This window comes from Loa loa (genome assembly GCF_000183805.2).
Source record: "Loa loa unplaced genomic scaffold supercont3.3, whole genome shotgun sequence".
NCBI lineage: Eukaryota > Metazoa > Nematoda > Chromadorea > Rhabditida > Onchocercidae > Loa > Loa loa.
This window is the reverse complement of record NW_018108183.1, coordinates 890,356-908,932: the sequence shown is the minus strand read 5'-3', so window position 1 is coordinate 908,932 and position 18,577 is coordinate 890,356. Positions and strand designations below refer to the sequence as shown.

The 18,577-nt window shown below is 34.5% G+C and overlaps 4 protein-coding genes across 5 annotated transcripts in view; 2 read left to right on the top strand and 2 right to left on the bottom strand.

Moving 5' to 3' along the window:
• Nucleotides 1–879: 879 nt before the first annotated feature.
• Nucleotides 880–2,955, bottom strand: LOAG_06057 (hypothetical protein; the record flags this gene model as incomplete). Its single annotated transcript, XM_003141593.1, has 5 exons — nucleotides 880–1,038; nucleotides 1,205–1,296; nucleotides 1,625–1,756; nucleotides 2,423–2,524; nucleotides 2,766–2,955. The coding sequence occupies 5 exons, from the start codon at nucleotides 2,953–2,955 to the stop codon at nucleotides 880–882; spliced, it is 675 nt and encodes a 224-aa protein (XP_003141641.1).
• Nucleotides 2,956–5,213: 2,258 nt separating this feature from the next.
• On the bottom strand, nucleotides 5,214–9,016 carry LOAG_06056 (the record flags this gene model as incomplete). 2 transcript variants are annotated; one of them, XM_020447052.1, is made up of 10 exons in its annotated part: nucleotides 8,855–9,016; nucleotides 8,537–8,730; nucleotides 8,250–8,438; nucleotides 7,753–7,864; nucleotides 7,570–7,647; nucleotides 7,361–7,475; nucleotides 7,116–7,187; nucleotides 6,758–6,962; nucleotides 6,462–6,559; nucleotides 5,214–6,160 (listed from the first exon to the last, which is right to left on the bottom strand). In XM_020447052.1, the coding sequence occupies exons 3-10, from the start codon at nucleotides 8,321–8,323 to the stop codon at nucleotides 6,045–6,047; spliced, it is 870 nt and encodes a 289-aa protein (XP_020307471.1). In that variant the 5' UTR covers nucleotides 8,324–8,438; nucleotides 8,537–8,730; nucleotides 8,855–9,016. The 2 variants fall into 2 exon arrangements, with proteins under 2 accessions (XP_020307471.1, XP_003141640.1); XM_003141592.2 differs by lacking the exon at nucleotides 8,537–8,730 and having other exon boundaries at nucleotides 6,045–6,160.
• A 1,038-nt stretch (nucleotides 9,017–10,054) lies between these two features.
• Nucleotides 10,055–14,263, top strand: LOAG_06055 (hypothetical protein; the record flags this gene model as incomplete). Its single annotated transcript, XM_020447051.1, has 12 exons — nucleotides 10,055–10,126; nucleotides 10,227–10,400; nucleotides 10,475–10,625; nucleotides 10,823–11,067; nucleotides 11,409–11,610; nucleotides 11,874–11,942; nucleotides 12,355–12,456; nucleotides 12,552–12,636; nucleotides 12,752–12,909; nucleotides 13,339–13,423; nucleotides 13,646–13,824; nucleotides 14,229–14,263. The coding sequence occupies 12 exons, from the start codon at nucleotides 10,055–10,057 to the stop codon at nucleotides 14,261–14,263; spliced, it is 1,557 nt and encodes a 518-aa protein (XP_020302678.1).
• Nucleotides 14,264–14,983: 720 nt separating this feature from the next.
• LOAG_16445 (hypothetical protein) overlaps nucleotides 14,984–18,577 on the top strand; it is a gene marked incomplete at both ends in the record, with an annotated part of 11,482 nt that continues 7,888 nt past the window's right edge. The window contains 3 exons of the mRNA XM_020449097.1: nucleotides 14,984–15,046; nucleotides 15,161–15,267; nucleotides 15,534–16,049. Coding sequence (XP_020307470.1) covers nucleotides 14,984–15,046; nucleotides 15,161–15,267; nucleotides 15,534–16,049 — 686 coding nt within the window. The remainder of the gene's footprint in view (nucleotides 15,047–15,160; nucleotides 15,268–15,533; nucleotides 16,050–18,577) is intronic.

The window sequence follows — 18,577 nt, the reverse complement described above, 5'->3', positions numbered from 1 at the left end:
AAGAAGAGAGAGAGAGAGAGAGAGAGAGAGAGAGAGAGTAGCATTTGCTAATCCCTAAAATTAAACAAATGTGAGAATGTTTGAAATGTGGAAAATTTTATTCGTAATATGTTATATACATAATACACAACAAATATTGCAACAAATAAGGAATTGTTACATATCGAAAATTTTCAAAACAATAAATATGCGAATTGAAGAAAAGCTTATCATATTGATTATCATATCCTAAAAGATTTGGCTAATTTCACTTTTTAGTGAGCATTCATTTACTATTTGTTGTTATGGATAATCGATGTTTTCACTATTATGAAATATGATATTATATGAAATAATTAGCTGATCGTGATGAAATGAGTCTTATCAGACGGATGCATTTTAAGAAATAATTTTATAGCGTGACATTTCATTTACGGAGGCAATCAATAATGGTAAAATATTTCAATCGTTTCAGTGGAGTCTGGGTTGTCATAAAACGATGTGCATTTTGCTAAAAACATTAGAAATTTATTAAAACTTCAAATATTTTATCAGCAAATCTGCCGACATTTATAAAATTAGGAAGTGAAAATAGATGGATTCAAAAGGAAAAAGAAAACATACAAAGTTTCCAAAACGAAGATGAAAATTTTGAACATAACAAGTTAATAAAACGTTAATTTTTAATAGGAAACTTTGGTTATCGGTTTGATCAGACCGATAATTAACGTTCTCAGAATTTTAAAGCTTCTGATAACATATTATTTTCCTTGCTGGCTTAACTCGATATTTGTATAACTCCAGTATCAGACTTATTATATAGTTCTTGTCATGGCACACGGAATAAAGTGAAAAAAATAACCACTGGGCATCTATTTAATTGTAGAATAGATTAACTTTTTACACGGCGCTATTGATTAACGGATATGTTTTCGGTGGTTGTCGACGATTCCGCTCATGTAAAAATACCATTACCGTACAAAACACTGAAGAAAGGAATGCTGCTAAAAAAGTGGCGCAGGACGAAAGCGCCAAATAGAACGAATAGCCGCACCTTTGCTGTAATTTAATCAAATGTTATATAAATTTACATAACTAAATGATTACCATACATATATCGTATAGCCAATTTCCCAACCATGAAGTACTGGCGCACTTATGTAAAGTGTAGTAATTTTTTTGTGAACTAAAAATTTTTTTGTAAAAATAAATTTTACTGACAAACCTCGTATGTTCGAGTAATACCTTGTACAAATCGAATTTCAACTTTGTGTGAATTAATAAAAAATGTGACTACTGCGACACTCGACAAGATTGCTGAAATATGGATACAGTGAAGTAAGAATAAAATGGATTAAAATTTTGGAAAAGATGTAGTGGAATGTTAACACGAACATAAAAAATCACCAGAGCTGTCAAGTCATTCAGTAACGATTCAGGAATGTCTCATGAAGGTAATGCTACTGTCAAGCCTAATACGGCATTCAATTTAACTAACCTACATGTTAGATTGTTTGAAAAGTTGAAAAGAAAGGTCTAAATTTCAATCATTAAATATGGAATGATACATTCCATAAGTTGCATAGCTTGTAATTTTCGACATTATACAATATGATGTCCACATAACACTTCATAGATAACTTACTTGCAGTTAATGATAACGTACATGAAACGAGCGCTGCAATACGAAAGTATAATGCGCACATTAGAAAGCAACACAAAGTGAGAGCTGCCAACATCGCCAGAAGTAATAAACATATAACGGCTTTATGCCAATCTGCAATTTATTTTGTAAGAAAAAAAATAATAAAAGAATGCTGGAAAATGTTTAATTCAAATTTTAGTATCTTAAGATCGTGACAATTATAATTACAGGGAAGTGTCTGGAAGCAATTAATTAATTTACTTTTTTCTCTTCTCTTTTAGAGAACATATGAGTTCCCGTAATATTTAATGATTATATTTTTCAAATGAATCATATCAATTTATTATTTTAGGAGATGTTGCTCTTCCTTTCGTATAATAGTTCTTTATCCTTATCTTCTCTGATTTTGGTTTTTTTTTACTTTTTTAAATCTAATAGTCGATCTGCTTTCATATGCCAAGTTCTTTATTATAATCATAGGGTCTAACTTGTTGTAGTAAATTTCGATCGCTGCAACTTTATTGTTGTAATAAACTCTAATGTTCAGTGAAATGCTACACTTTTTTTTATCAAACAATAACACATCATATGATACTTTAACTCACTTCGAAAATACCACTCCGATCCATCGGCTATACTAATTTCAAAATTTTTACGTCTTAATACAATACAATGCATCGATGAACTCATTTCTATCTATGCCTTTTGAGCAAATCACTAGTTTGGAACTAATTAAAACTAACTGAAGCGAATTAAAACAAGTCCAATATTTCAATGCCATCAATTCTAAATGCTTACTGTGAAACTTGTGTTGCTCTTCATTATCTTCATCATTTTGTAAACCATTTTTCTGAGCACTTTCAAATTTGTATGTACAGTGAAGACTCCTTTCAGACGTACCTATAAATTAAATTTTCAAAGTAACTGTCTCCCTTTAATTTATAACCATGATAGATAGGTATGAAAATAGAAATGAACAGAGCTGGTCATAAAGTTTTTCCTCATCCCATCCTTCTATACTGTCACAAATAGTCTGTTCATCTAATCTCTAGACACTAATCTTACTTAATATCAGTTACTGGGAAAATTCTGGATAAGCGAATCAATCATGTTAGTAATAACAGCAGACAAATGCGCTAACCTTGTACATGCTTCTTCCCTAAGATACAGTCCATCCAGAGGCCGTGCTGATGTTCGGTATGAAATTCCGTGATGGTCACTATCTGCCATTGTGGTGTTAGCAGGGCGATTGCAGAAGTTAATACAGACATTACGGTGAACAAATAAGATAATATAAGTGCAAAAACGCGGCATAGTACAATAATGTTCATAACTTTGACTCTTTTAGGTTACTGTATCACTCATATCTACCATTCCTTCGCATAAATCCTATGAATGATACTATCATGAATAAGCTCATTATTTCAAGACACAAGCAATTCCTGCGCTATCCCAGATCATTATAGGAAGACAATTCAAGAAAACCGTTTTGTATAATCCGTTGGCCTATTTCACTGATTGAGTAGTTGGTGGTTGACATCCATTTGAATTCACTAATCGAAACATAGAAACGTTTCCCTGGTTTGCTTGGAATTTCCGAATCATTCCCAAGGAGCATGAAAAGGTTCCTAGACCAAGTTCCATGAAAAGCACTTCTTTTGCAACTTCCCAAAATGAAAAGTTCGACAAGCATCTTTGGAAAAAATATTCCAAAAATACAAAGATATATTCTGGTTTTAAAACAAGATATAATAATTAATTTCTAACAAAACTCTTTACTTCTAATCGTCAACAAAACGACTAAAACTTTTATCATTCAACCATAATTGATGCAGATATTGTTGTAATACAAAAGCATTGATATAAATTAAATGTTGCTACAATCTTTAAATTTCATTTTCCCGGTGATAAATCTCCGCTGAACCTTTTTTCCTCACTCAAGTTCACCTAACTAATTCTGGGTTCATGTCCATCACTTAACCAATAACACAAGCTCCCTGATTACTTACCCTTAACTTCACTGAAAGTAAATCTATGTGCTAAGAGTGTCCATATATATATCTTTACAAAGATTAAAGTAGAGGGACAACAATTATTTTTAAATTGGGAAAATTCAAGAAAGGAGAAAGAGTTAAATCTAACTGTTTTAATAATTTTAATATATGATTGAAGTGGACAATGGAGCATTTTGCATCATAATTACTCATCTGTTGAAAATCAGCTTAATTTGTCATAGTAGAAAATGAAATTAGAAAAAAAAGAAAAAAAAACGATGACTACATATGACAAAATGATTGAGGAACAAAACACTGGGGAAGAAATTGAAAGGAAACTAAATCGAGCTTCTTCCTGGAGATGGTTGCGGCAAAAGACAACGAGAGATCAGAGGTTCGGGAAGTTCCGAGAAGCTGATTGCTATATTCTTTTCAAGACGCACTTTAACGGCAAGCTGTTCAACTGCTTCTGTATTAACAGAGTAAAGCAAAACGCCTAAGCATGCTCACAAGGCCTCGTCCCAATCCTCTCCCGAATTCTCAATTCAGCAACACTCGACTAATATATACACATCCTCCCTTCTCTTCACGCCAGTTTATCAATTGTTATTCCAACAAAATAAGCAAACGTGTAGCGATGTAAGCTGTCCTAATTGTTTTAAATTGCAACACACATACATATACATACATACACATACACACATACACACATACACACACACACATACATGCACAAAACATACACAGACAAAAACTCACACGCATATGGCGTTCACGCACGAGCCTATCCAATCCCCTGATTCTCATTTTCAGCTTTACTAAGATTCATAATCCATTTTAAAACTATTTATTGTTATAAAAAACTAAACACGCGAGTGCTCACCTGTTGTACATCTTCGAAGTACTTTTCAGTGTCTCACTACATCCCTGGAAAATTAAGATAAGGGTAATGTAAAAGAAATAATCGGACGCTTCTCTGCTATCTTATGCATGCAGTTATATTTTTATAAATAAAAGCAGAATATTACTTAGTTTTGGAACTGTCAAAATTTAGCTTCAGGGAATCACCATTGAGACCTTCACTAATCCATGTGATGCTTCAAAAAATAAGACCAGTACCATGAATTATCATCAATAAAACAGAAAGCATAGATGAATCAAGCCTACTCGATAATACTATCAGATCCATAGAATTATCATGGTTAAATAAATATAGTGTAGTACCTATTAGTTCTCTTCATTGAGGAACACTGTTATCAAGAGTTGACAGTGACTAACAAAAGACCTCACTCTGCTCAAGCTACTAACAATGACGATAATGAAAACACGCTTTTAGTCCTAAATTAGTAGATGGTCCAATTTTACATCAATAAATCTGATAAAATTATGCTAACAAAAGCACCTGTAAGTACTGGATGACGATTAAAGGGATAAGATCACTAAGACTGCTTACAAGGAAATTTACACAGTTCAAGATTCAACAACTTGGGTGCATTCTTTGTGACTTTATTATACAATTCTGTGTTTAAGAAATATGACAGCACTAACCATTTAGGCCAAAACAATTCCATGATTTCAACTTGACAAAATATTTGGCCAAATTGAGAATATACAAATGATAAATATTGTAGTAGCTTTAAAACTTGACTGTTAGCGAGACAAACTACATCACCGAGATAAACAAATCACCACTCTTGACAATTACAACGTCTAAATATTGACAAATCTAATTAGGTAAAATATGAATTAATTAGCTTAATTTAAAAGGAACAGAAATAGAGAGAAAACCTGAATCCACAAAAAGAAAAACTGATTGAATACAAGTTTCGGAGCTTCCCGCTCTTTCGATATATCTACATAAATCATCATCACAGTAAATAAAAGCTTTAGAAATTACGAAAAGCTTACAAGCAATTATAACTATTAATAAAGTGGAAAATGAAAAATCAGAGAGGAGACCGCATCAAATCATTTGATTAAGAATGACATGGAAATAGTAGAAATAATCAACTTCATATTTACAAAACTACTTTTCAGAATGTTTAGGACTGTCTAGTCATTTGCTGTCATCGTCTTTCATAGTGCCACAAACGTACTACGAAATAACAATAACATGACATAATTACATTGTAACGTGCATAAACCATTAACGTTGAAAAGCATTATCGGTAGTCATTTGTTGCAAATAAGAAAATCAAAAAACAAACAAAGAATTATTTTCATTACGAAAGAGTTTACAAACGATTAGAACTGACTCGTTCGACATAAGTGTTATGAGATGATTGAAAAGTTTATGAAAATCGCACACGATAGTAAACTATGTTAAAGATTTACATCACCGGGCTGTTATTATGAGGACAAACAAGAAAAATAAAAATGGAAAGAGGAAGCGCCTTCGTGAAGTTCACGATGCATAAAATCAGGTCTCAACTCATCGCTTTATCGTTTGCAGTTGAAACGGTAAGTCGTTTCGCCCTTTCCTCCGCAAAATCTCCAATTTCACTCCAAATTAACTCCTTCCATTGTTCAATGGTTAAATCGCCTACAAAGCAAACGATATGATTTCATCCAAATTAAGACCTCGTTCCTCCTATTCAAAGCAAAAAAAAATCCATTCTTATCTCCATGCTCAGAACAATATTGGAACTGGATCAGGTGAGTGGATGGACTAAATATGAAACTAAAAAGTGCTTCCAGAGCTTCTAGAAAATAATTCTTCCCAAACAGAGCTCGAAAATGCATTGATTTCCAGTTTAAACATTAAACAGTCTACGATGCCACTTGTAAAATACCCAGCAAAAAAGAAAAAAAAAAACTACTTTGATCTGTAAGAAAAAATGAACCATCGGAGTCGATATCGAATGGTGGCGATATGGGTTCATCAGATGGATCGTGATACTGCTTTAGATAGGGATGTTCCATTGCCTCACTAGCAGTCGGTCTATTAATAGCTCTTTTTATTGAGTAATTTAGTTTGAAAATCACAATAATGGAAAGATGACGAATGCAAGTTCGATAAAGATATGAATGCAAATTCGATCTCTTAAACAATGGAACTTTTTTGTTCTTTAAGGAAACGAACTACTGTTTCTTACACTGGTTAGAAGAGATAAAAATTATATTATGAATGGTAACTTACCGATAATCAGGATCGAGATTTAGAGTTCTTTCCAGCAAATCAATAGCATCAGGTGATGCGCTTGGAAACAGTTTTTTGAAATCTTTTCTGGGAGTTTTCGGAAGATTACGGATGTAATTACGAGCTTCATCCGACTGTATTTTCGATAAAAATTCCTCGTTTGGGGTGCCGACCACATTCATTATGCGTGTTAATTGATCGATATCTGCATAGTCACAAAATATAATATTTGGCATATATTAATGCAAAGTGAATTATATTAACAGAACAGTTTACAACAGGATGGAAAGAAATTCCTGGACTTTAAAACAAAACTGACTATTCCTGCATGAAAGGCCACTAAAAATCGAGTACTTACGATCCGCTCCTGGAAATAAAGTTCGACCTGTAATCAATTCAGCCATAATGCATCCAACTGACCAAATATCTACTGCAACAAAAAAGATCTAACAAAAACTTATGAAAGGATAATATGAAATAATTTTCGTCCGGAAATCAAAGATTCCTGCTATTTTGCTTGTGAAAAATAAACTTTCCAAAGACAAAACCCAAATACAGTTTTCTAAAATAAATCAAAACGGTTGCATATACCCAGAAAATTACCTGTTTGCGTGTAATGCATCCAGTTAAGCATGATTTCAGGGGCACGATACCAACGCGTGGCAACATACCCCGTCATTTCACTGTCAGTTTGTCTCGCTAAACCAAAATCGAGGATCTAAAATAGTACTCAGAACTCCATCCATTCTTCAATATTTGTATTTAGTAATCCTCGTCATGAGCAAGTTCTGTAAAGTAGTGAAATGCTGTACCTTCAATTCACAGTCTTCATTGACAGCTATGTTTGATGGTTTCAAATCGCGATGAATAAGACCGGCAGAATGGATATACTGTAAAATAATAATCTACCATGTGAAAACAAAAATAGAATTTAGATTATAATCCATACCATCAACTTACTTTAAGATCCCCTTAAGAAGACAAGAAAAAGAAACCTTTAAACCACGAAGTATCTGATAAACAAGGAACTGAATATGATCGTCGCTGAGACGCTGAATCTTTAATATGCTGGATAAATCTGCTCCCATCAACATAGAAACAAAATATCTAAAAATTATAAAATATGTAAAAAAAAAAACGGCACAAAACAGTTACCAAAAATTATTTCCCAGATATTATGAGCAATTTAGCACTAGAAATGATTAAAAAATCAGTCTTCACACCTACTTTTTTTTCTGGTATTAAACTGCACAATTTTATGAGTTACTGTGGAAAACAATAACGACATTTAGTGAAGAACAACACTGTTTCAATCTTTTCATTTTAATATTTTAATACGTTAGGCTCTTCAAGATAACAAAAAGCTGTTTTTCCTTTCTATTTAGCGAGTTGAATTCGTAATGGTGGATAGATCATCCAATAAAGCAGCCACTACTAAACGAAAGTGAAATTTAAAGTACAATCCTAGAATGAAAGAAAAAACAAAAGTTACACGTCTTGTAATGAAGCAGCGTTGATGTCAGGAGTGAATACATCTAGCATGTCAATGATATTTTCATGATTCATCGACCGCAGTAGTTTCAATTCGCGATGCGTACGTTTAGCATGGATTGCACTTTGAAATGGTCGGGAAAACTTCTTTATCGCCACCTTTTCACCTGTTAAACGGCATTCTGCGGCACTAAAATTAGTATTATATTCGTATTTGAAAATTTAATAATGTTTCACGAAAATGAACACTTCAATGCGATATATTCCGATAAGGTGTCCAATTAGTACCAGCTAGCGGAGTTGTGGCAAACACAAACGACTTGTCAGCACAACCTTCAGCGAAGCCAACATTCTGTTATTCGTTGACCGACTACAGTTGATACTTTCAATAGTGAGCGTAAGAAAATTGGCGCAGAATGTAGGGATTTTACTTTCGCCATTGAAAAGCCCATCTCATGATTTGAATAGTTTGACGGTTCCCTCTAGAAATCGTAACAGGATCAGATGTCATACTACCTATCAGGAAGTGGTTGCCGAACGATCAATTCACTCAGACAATACAAAATTAATTGGATAAGGAAGGTGATCAAGAAATAACAAACTAACCATACTGTACCGTAAGCACCGGTACCAACAGGAGTGAGATTTTGATAATAGTTAGGGATGATCCACACCGTCTTATTCAGTTCTACTGCATAAAACCCAAGCTTCAGTGTTCTCGTCAGTTCCATTTGTTATCTCATTTATGAAATGTTACTTCCTTAAAATGAACCGTAAAATCCTGAACTTCAAGGATTTAGAAATGAAATTCGAGAAAGCACGAAACCCATGATATCCAGGGTAATGTAAACATAAATACCCCGCTGGGCCAATGAACCCAAACGTTGACGAGCCTTATTTCTAAAAAATTCTAGTCAAAATGTACTGGAAATCAAGACTGCTTAGAAGTCCCGAAATGATGCTCAATAGCTTCAGGAACAGATGGCCAGAACTCGATGCTCTGGGGACATTATCCTGAGTCTCCTTATCATTTTGTTTACTTACTATTACTGCCACTTATCATTTAAAATCATAGAACCACAGATTCCCGGGGAATCCCGAAATATCTTTAATAGATTTCTCCGATATCTGGAAGAGAAGCAAAGGAGATATAACACATTGACTCTATTGCCAGACACTCTTTAAATATTTCTCTTCTCTCTGCTCTCCCCAACACACACATACTATTTCTACCTCCCTTCACAAAATTGTGGAAATTGTCTCAAGGCAAAGTCGATAACGGTTGGCAAGTAGTTTCGCCGGTAGCTGTAGAATCTGGTAGATTCTGGTAGCAGGGATCTGGTTGACTTTGGTAGCAAGAGTCTGGTAGATTCTGGTAGCAAGAGTCTGTAGCAGAATCTGGTAGATTTCCAAATTCGATGGTAGTTACGGGGTGTTTTTTCCTCTTGTAGCTGAAGATGAATGTATTGAATGCTTGATCGGTATAATTGTTAAAAAATTTTCATATTTCCTTTGTGGTGCTGAAATACATTGTAGACGTGATTCTTTTATAAATATAGCTGTTGATGTGTTGAACATTATGGTGGAAATGCGAAATAACGTCCTTGAAGGATGCACGAAATGAACTTGCAGTAATAATTTTCTCATGAAGATTATGAGATAGCCTGTCGTGCAACTGTAGAAAGAAGGGAATCCTAATGGTCAGATCTGTTGCCTGAACTTCTGTAGTTGGTTAGTCAGATCTTATTAGGCCAGTAATTCCTCATCAAGCTCTTTTTTATAAATCTAGAACTGCTGACTTCAGATATGTCAAGTCCAATCAAAAACTTCAGTCCGATGCGCCGAAATTCGAAAAGTCCTGGTCGGATGTCTCAGAAAGTTGGTTTCTCCTTTCTTTCTAGTGTAATGTCGAGGTATATTAATTTATAATGATAATGATAGGTCGTATGCTTCGGGATCATTTTTGCAAACTTTTCAGCCTGCGCATACTTTATCAGATGAAGAATTACGGGCTAGTTTAATCACAGTTGGCGTAAACGTGGGACCAATAACCGCTACAACTCGTACCGTCTATGAAAAACAACTTGAGAAAAAACTCAAAGACAACAAGTCTTCAGGAGGTTTCAGTCACTCATCGGATGATCTCACAAATGTTTGTACTAATAATCTGCTATCTAGAAAGCGTCATTTTCAATAAGTGCTGTACTTCTAGTTTATTACTTTTAGGTTTGCGATAGACGGAAACTTCCGACACCACCTCGCCCGACCATGGTTCCTCGCTCTCGACCTTCTTATTCCATTTCTTCCTCTTCATACACACCAAGATCTGTGAACGACCACAATGATTTTTTGGAAAGAACTCATTTATCCTCAAACTGTATGCTTTACCAGGCTACTGTATTAACTCCGCTTAATTTTGTCGTGCGACGAAGACACAGTAAACCTAATGATCTAACATTTTGCCTCACATATAGTTGCCTTAACATTTTGAAACTCACTATACTAAATAACTGAGTGAATATGTGATTTTTCGTTATTCTATGCGTAAAATCCACGAAGCATTACTTTTTTTAGACCGGGGGGCACGACGTCGGCTGGATTTCAAGGATAGTCAAGAAGAGTTGAGTATTTCTAAAAGAAGAATGGTTAGCGATTATGATAGTGACAGCGATGATGATCATATGGAAAGTTCACGCATAGTTACTCCGAGCCCAGCTCTAATACCAGGTACACAAAAGCCATTCTCAATGCTTTCGGCATTGAACAAGTGTCTTAAGATGTGGGCATCGTTTATTCTTCCGCGCAAGTCTTTCCCGAAGGTTTGTTTCGTGTTTCAAGCTTAACTTGAATAATCTGCATGAATAGCTAACGAATTTATATAGGGGTTGAGAGAACTTCCTGCTGCAATTCTTTATTAAATCATTTTTTCATTTATACTTTAAAGCTGTTGCCCTACGGGCACATAACTATTTCGGTCTTTAAAGTAGAAATTGTTGGTGCAGCATAATTAGGAAAACTTTCCAATCTATCTTTGGTTACCATGGCTACCTTCTTTTAATTGCAGCAGCAAAGTATGATATGTACTTTAGGTCAAAAGTCTTTTATAGCCTGAACAAGATATTTCAAACACTCTAGGGTTTTTGAATTCATAAAGTTTCAGTCGGCCAAATCTTCACACTCATTTCATGAGAGATATCCATATACCTTCCGAGAAGCTGCACTACCACGTAGCACTTTATTGGGTTTTGACATATCACGAGTACTGTTATTGTCCCTTGTATATCTCTTTGGTTTTTTACTTATTGCTTATCTGGCAACTGCAAACTCGGGTGCTTTGATTCACAGCGGTCGTATCGCTTACGGTAAGTGTTTTTTCTTTTCGTAATTTTTTATCAGTTTCTTGGCGTACACTGGCAGCTTTTGCTAAGTATTATAATTGACGTTTGAATCCCAGGGCGATTAAATTAGACTAAGTGAATGAGTACCAAACGAATTTTTCAGTAATTCACATAGAATCTCATCGCTCTAATTTGACTTATTTGTTTTTGTACGGTACAAATCTAGTATGTTAAATAACTTCTAAGCATAAATCTTTCAAGAATGTCATTTCTGTCAGTTGTTGCAGTTGCTGCAAAGGACACCGCATTTTTCTTGTACACATATGCGATTCTCCCGTTACTTACGTTAGTTGTAGGTATGCTTTTGCTTTTTTTCCGTTCACTCTGGTTCTCTGCTGAATACCTTATCCATCACATTCCCAACAACTCACACTTGGGTTGTATAATGAACGAATTATCATTCTTAATTATTACAAAGTTCATCTGAATACGAGAGAGGATGTTTCCAGTTGTTGAGCAGAGTTCATCTACTGATATGTACCATGTACCATGATTCCACGGCATGGAATATGTCCATACATGGACTCTCTTTCGTCCTTCAGAAAAAGGCATCAACTTCAAACTATTTACTGTCTTCAGTCTTTTTTTCTAATTTTATCTAAATAGTTACTGAATAATGCCAGAAAATGTACTTTTCTGGTTTCTTGAAGTTTATTCATAATTTAATTGAAAATAATAAGGGTATTGTAATCCGAAATGTTATTGCAGTATGTGGAATGGTGTTTGGTATTTATATGTTACGACTCTATCAGACGAAGAAGAAAGTTGAAGATAAACAACGTATCTTTGACCTTATTGAGAAAATTACTGGTGGGTTTGTATGATAGTTAATGCATTAAGCTATCCTTGTCATTTGCGTAAAAGGTCTAATAATGCATCATTAATTGCATTTATATATTTTATAGATATTATTCGCGATGCGAACGAACAGGGTCAGATTTACGTTGCCGAACCTCATGTGCGAGATATGCTTCTTCCGCCATCTAAGAGGTATCTTTCATGTCAAATTCTTTTTCGTATGTTTTTCAACATATTTTTTGTTTGTTAAGTTTGAAGTGAAATACGCATATGGATTATTTTTATTATGATCTCTTTGTTTTATTAGAATGTACAATAGTCCGGAGTGGCGCCGATGGCAGGAAGCGGTTAAATTTATCAATTTGAATGAATCACGAGTAAGCACGGAAACTCGAATTATCAATGGTGTGGAGTGCTCTGTATGGCGATGGATCCCTGCCAAAAAAAATGGTTGGCAGGGTAGTGGTACGTACACTATAATTTAAATACTCATTAACTTATCCAGAGTAATTTGTGTCATTCGTTTGCACTGTTCCAAATTGATGAAGGGAAGGGAATGCAAAGTACTGCATTTCGTTTTGCAGTGATTTTATATTATATTTTTCTTACTTGTATCAACAGTAAAATTATTAAAGCTTGTATACTTGTGGTTTAAGAACAAAAGACGTTTTGCAAATCAAACAGTTAGCGATGTTGTTGGTCCTGCAGAACAAGGGTATAATACACTGCATTAAAAACGAAATTGCAAAAATGAGATAGTCTGTTCGGAAATGTAGTCCAAAAACATTTGCCCTGCATAGTTATTGGGGAGAAATATTATAATTTTAAACTGTTTTTGTGTTCATCAAAAGCATTCAAACAATGTATATCTTATAATAATTATATTCGTTACAGCTTTTGATGGGAGCATGCGACGCAATATGTTAGACCAGGCGCCATCGCATTGTCTGAAGCTACGCGGAATGTTTTCTTCAGCTAAGTATGTTATTTTGACTAGTTAGAGACGAGATACTAAAGATGTACCAGTCGTTTATCCTTTAGATAAGGACGCAGCACAGAGGATGACAGAATGAGTGGTGTATTTCTTTTTGGTGTAAATTATGGAAGAGGTCATTGTGCTTTTTTTTAATGCCCCATTCAGTTATGAAATCGTCTTTGCAAAGATTATTTTTTGGAAAAAATTATGGTGAAAATATTTCAGAGATTGTGAAGCAAAATATATGGATCTGAAAGAAGCTTTGCTACAGAAAATAGCCCCAATTAATCCATTACATGTTTATGTGGAGAAGGATTCTAAGGAGGGCGTGATGTTTGCTCGTTTCGCTTCATTAACCGATTGCAGTTGTGCTTTTAAATCATTACACGGAACTTGGTTCAACGGTATGAGTTCTTGTTTCAATTCTTTAATTGAATTTGCAAGTGACACAATGTAGAACACCAGTTTTTCTGCGGCAAAATTTTCTCCAGCTGTTGGAAATTTCGAACTATCTACAATCGGCAGTTGCAATTTCCTGCGTAGTGTTTTCCTGATCTGTCTTGAAATTTTCTGCTTTCCGAAACGGAATTTTCCTTCTTCCAAAGCATTTCAAATATTTTACCTGACAAATTGCTAAACAGAAACTCTTCAAATCGTTGCGGGTGATTTTGCAACTCTTCTTTATACTATTATATAATAACGAATATTTTGAGGAAGAGTTCTGCTTCATATTGCAGTAGATCTTTTTGTATGCTTTTTATTAATCCTTAGTGACTGTTACGCCTTTTAGTAAAAATGTTATCTTTAGGAAGAGCTCGAGGTGATACGACTGAGGATTTTTAGGATAGTCGTTTTACTACAAAAGTTGTTACATACTGTTCAGTATTGCTGAATAGTTTTGAAAAGCTCTAGCATAGGTTGATTTTCACTTCACTGAAATGACTTATCGAAGAGAAAAACGGAAAATGTTGTGCTAAAAATATCATTAAAAGTGTGTTTGCTGTTTTATTGGTTTTTAAATGTAGAAAATGGTTATGAACAACATATTGTGTTAATTTGTTAATGGAAACGCATCCCATGAAAAACGTTGAAGGTTTCAATTCTCAAAATAATGTTCCAAGAAGTATATGCACTCCTTTCTCATTCAAATTGAAAAATTGAGGCAGCTTATGGTGGCTTTTAACTTTGCAATTGTGAACGAGATTTACTGTTGAAAAAATGAGTTTTAAAGGGCATTAACAAATAAGATTCATAAGTATAAAAGATGAAGGGATATGTTCATCTCGTTTTTAGGCGCAGGAAGAGAACTGAAATCGTAGGAGAAAAGTAGAGGAAATGGTCTGTGGAATTGGCCAAATAGATAAGGTTCATTCCGCGATTTAATGAAACTAAGCAGTTTTAAACTAGGCAACTTTGTACTTTCTTGTGATGACATTAGGAAGCATAGTTATCGGGAACTTGTATTACTTGTTAGTTTTTCTTTCCATTTCATATTACATTCTTGAAGATCAGTAAATGAAAATTCAATTGAGTCAGATCATATTCATATTTTAGAATTCATACATGACTTTGAAAAGTTTCCAGAAATCTGATTGCTATTCGGTTGCAATGAAGAAATCTTTGCGGGTAACTGTATCCGTGATTTTTGAGGGTGACTTATCTGGTGTTTTGAATTGAAACGATCCAGAAAATAAAGGGACTTTACATATTTTCTAGCTAACTTTTAAAATTGCGTTTCAGGTCAATTGGTTTGGGCGAAGTTTCTTCGTGATGAACGCTACGAGCAGCGATTTCCTAATGCACTACGCTAATGAAGAAAAACCTGGTGCACTGTTCATGCCGTTAATGTTATATTTGTGTATTATCCATTCATCAATCCATTCCATCTGTCACTGGCGATATTTATGTTGTTACTGCCAGAAGCTTAGCGGCTGTTGCTGCTATTGCTGAGGCTTGGAGAGGGTAATCAACTCTTTTACTCTACTCATGTTTTTTCAGAGGGGGCGGGACTGCTAAAGACGGATACTTTCTCAGCCTAGGCTACTATTACTTCCAAGTCTTTAATCGTGTTTCTGTTTCACGGTCTTGGTGACCCTAGACGAGGTCTGTTTAGCCTCTCAGTTATGGATGTGGTCGCGACCGATAAGATTTCTGATACCACAAATATTGCTATTTCCAATACTTCAGCTACTGTTACTAGTGTTGATATAAATGCTCTTTCACCGTTATTCATCCCAACTGTTCCATCACCCCATGAATTGATACTTAGCAGTATCAAAGATAGCAGTAACAGTACAGTGGGAAATGGACATCAGTATGATGACGAATCACCAGAATGGTGCACAATATTGTCTGTTGATTGTGAATGCCACTTGTCGTATCAGTTTTATGCATATGAGGAAAGGCTGTTGCTTGGCCTCATCACTCTACCAATTATTGTGTTTGGCCTTTGCGCAAACATTACCTCCATCCGTATATTCACCCACCGTTTCATGTTTTCTTCATCCATTAATTGGTACCTCGCAATTCTGTCTAGTTCTGATACACTTATTCTATTTTCTGCATTTTTTGTTCTGTCGTTACCCAGACTGGGTGAATATACGAAGACATGGTCGGCTACCAGATTCAGGTTCTTGTTTGAAAATTTCATCGATCAAGTTAACATTTATTCTTTATCATCATTTATTCACAATAACACGTGTTTAATGAAGCAGCATCCACTGGATCCTTTCCGTTTGTCTTTTGTGCTGTAGGTGTAATTGATGTTTAAATGTTTAAATGATGGGATAGAAGCATGAGCTTTCTCACGAGTAATCATCCAGAATCTTTCTTATCAATAGGATCACGAATTCTGCTTAAACTAGCATTGAGCTCTCTCACAAGTAGTTATTCAGAATCTTGAAAATAGCATTCTTGCTAAATTAGCCCATGAGCTCCCTCATAAGTAGCCATCCAGAATTATTCTTGTTAATAGCATTTCGAATCCTGCTTAAATTACCGTATGAGCTTCCACATTGGTTATCATCCAGATTCGTTACGGAAATTTGTTCTACATTTTCTTGTCATATACTTTATATTTCCAGTAATGCAACAAATCCTTGAATTAGTCGGAATTCCAGAAATTGTTCAAATAAAGTTCTTTTTTTTTTTGTTCAGGTTTCCACAGGAGATGAGTCAGTTCCTATGTGCAGTTTGTGGGAGGGTGACTGATGTTAGTGGCTAAAATGTTTTAGTCGCACTAAAACTGAAACCTTTAATACACCACCATCAGTTCACTTGATATGTCTATAAAAGCTGTAATTACCAGTAGATCTTGTGTGGGTAAGGGAGTTTGAAATTTAAGGGGAGGAGTAAGAGGAAAGCACTAGTTTATTTTTTCTTGTAACCTTTTAATCACGATAAGAAATAGCAACTCTTCAGTAACAAGCAATGGTTTCAAACAGTTTTCAAAAAAAAAAAGAAAAAGCGGCAGGAATGAACTTGACATCGGTTACCAATAAAAATGAAATCGGAATGATGCATTGAAAGTTTTGCGTACCTCATATTTGATGATAAAAGTACAAACGTGGACATAATACAGATATGCCTCATGGCTCTAAGCAATATGAAATGTCTATACAGGACGTGGGTAACGTAAGTTTTGAAGTAGCAACAAGAATAGAAGGTATGTGAAAATTTGTGTAAAAAGTGTTCCTTTCTTCATAATCTACTAAAAAGGCAGGGAAAGAATTTTACGTTCATCTATAAACGCAGGAAGAAGTGAGGTTGGAAATTTCAAATGATCCGTAAACAGAAGTAATTGGTGTGAGTGGGAGGGAGCCTAGAGAGATGATAGAGGATTAATTGCTTAGCCAATGCTAAATCACTGAAATTTTTTAGCATACGATGTGATTTTGGGTTTCTTTACTTCTATGTTGTGTACATGTTTTATTATCCTTGTTTTTCTTATTTGGTTGAAAAGCTTGGTCAAAGTTTGTAAATAAATCACTTTGAAGTAGTAATCTTTATTGATTAACCTCTAATCAAGTTTTGGGGCTTCTTAATCCATCCACTATAAAAGTTACGCAGTTCGTCTAAAACTCAGTAGATGGGTATTAAGATTAAAAAGATGGGTAAAATCACATGAGAGATCATCGATGTGACAAAAATCCTTCGTGATCTTGACAAGTCACAGAAAATGTCACTATGTAGTAATGTGGCATAGGAGTTGATCTCTGATAAGCGGATTACGATGTCTATAGTATCTATAGTACGTCATTTACATTCTCATCCATTTTCTTGGCAATTCTGACATTAGAAAATTTCAATTACATGAAGGAAAGTGAAATATGGTTGTTTGTTTCTGTTACAATTGTTAAGCAGTTCTATTAATAGCGCTTTTTCAAAATTTTGAAGGGTTAAAATTTCAACACCTCTAACAGAATTCCTGAAATTGTTCTTGAAAATGACTCTGGAAGTCTCGCTGTTTTTAAGATATATAAGAATGTAAAGAAATTGACGAAAAAGTGGCGATGTTAAGTGATTGATTAATGGTGATTTAAAATAATAATGGGATTGGTGGATTTTAAACGGAGTATTCACTTGTAAAAAGTTTACCAAACTGATGGGTATTTTTCGATGAGCAGGACTCTTGCCCTTTTATTAAATTCATTGAGCCAACTGTCGTTTTTCCATTTCTCGCCAGCCGTTGGATGATGATATACTTATGCAACAATTTTTCGCATTCATCGAAACCTCAAGAGGTCAAAATCTGTCCTTCAGAATAAGTTCAGATTTACCAACTATTAAATTGCTGAACAATGATACTTACCAGTCTATGAAATGATGACTTGGAAAAAAAGATGATCATTGTACGTTTATCATTTATTACTTACTTTGGGCCTTATTACTGCTATCAAAATTGTTCATTCAAATTAACATGTCACAATCTAAAAATGTGGTTTTTCTTTTTCTCCCCTTTTTTCTTCCTTTTTTTAAAAAAAAATGTGAAAAAATATAATAAACTTTTTAATCGTTTTTCTCTCTACAATCTCTATCTTTTTCCTTCTTATTTCGTTCATTTTGCCAATCGAATTTTCATCATCAGTATGTCCCAAAATGCCAAGAAATAGGAATCCATCGGGAAAAAAAAGGGCTCAAAATTCAAAATGAAAAACT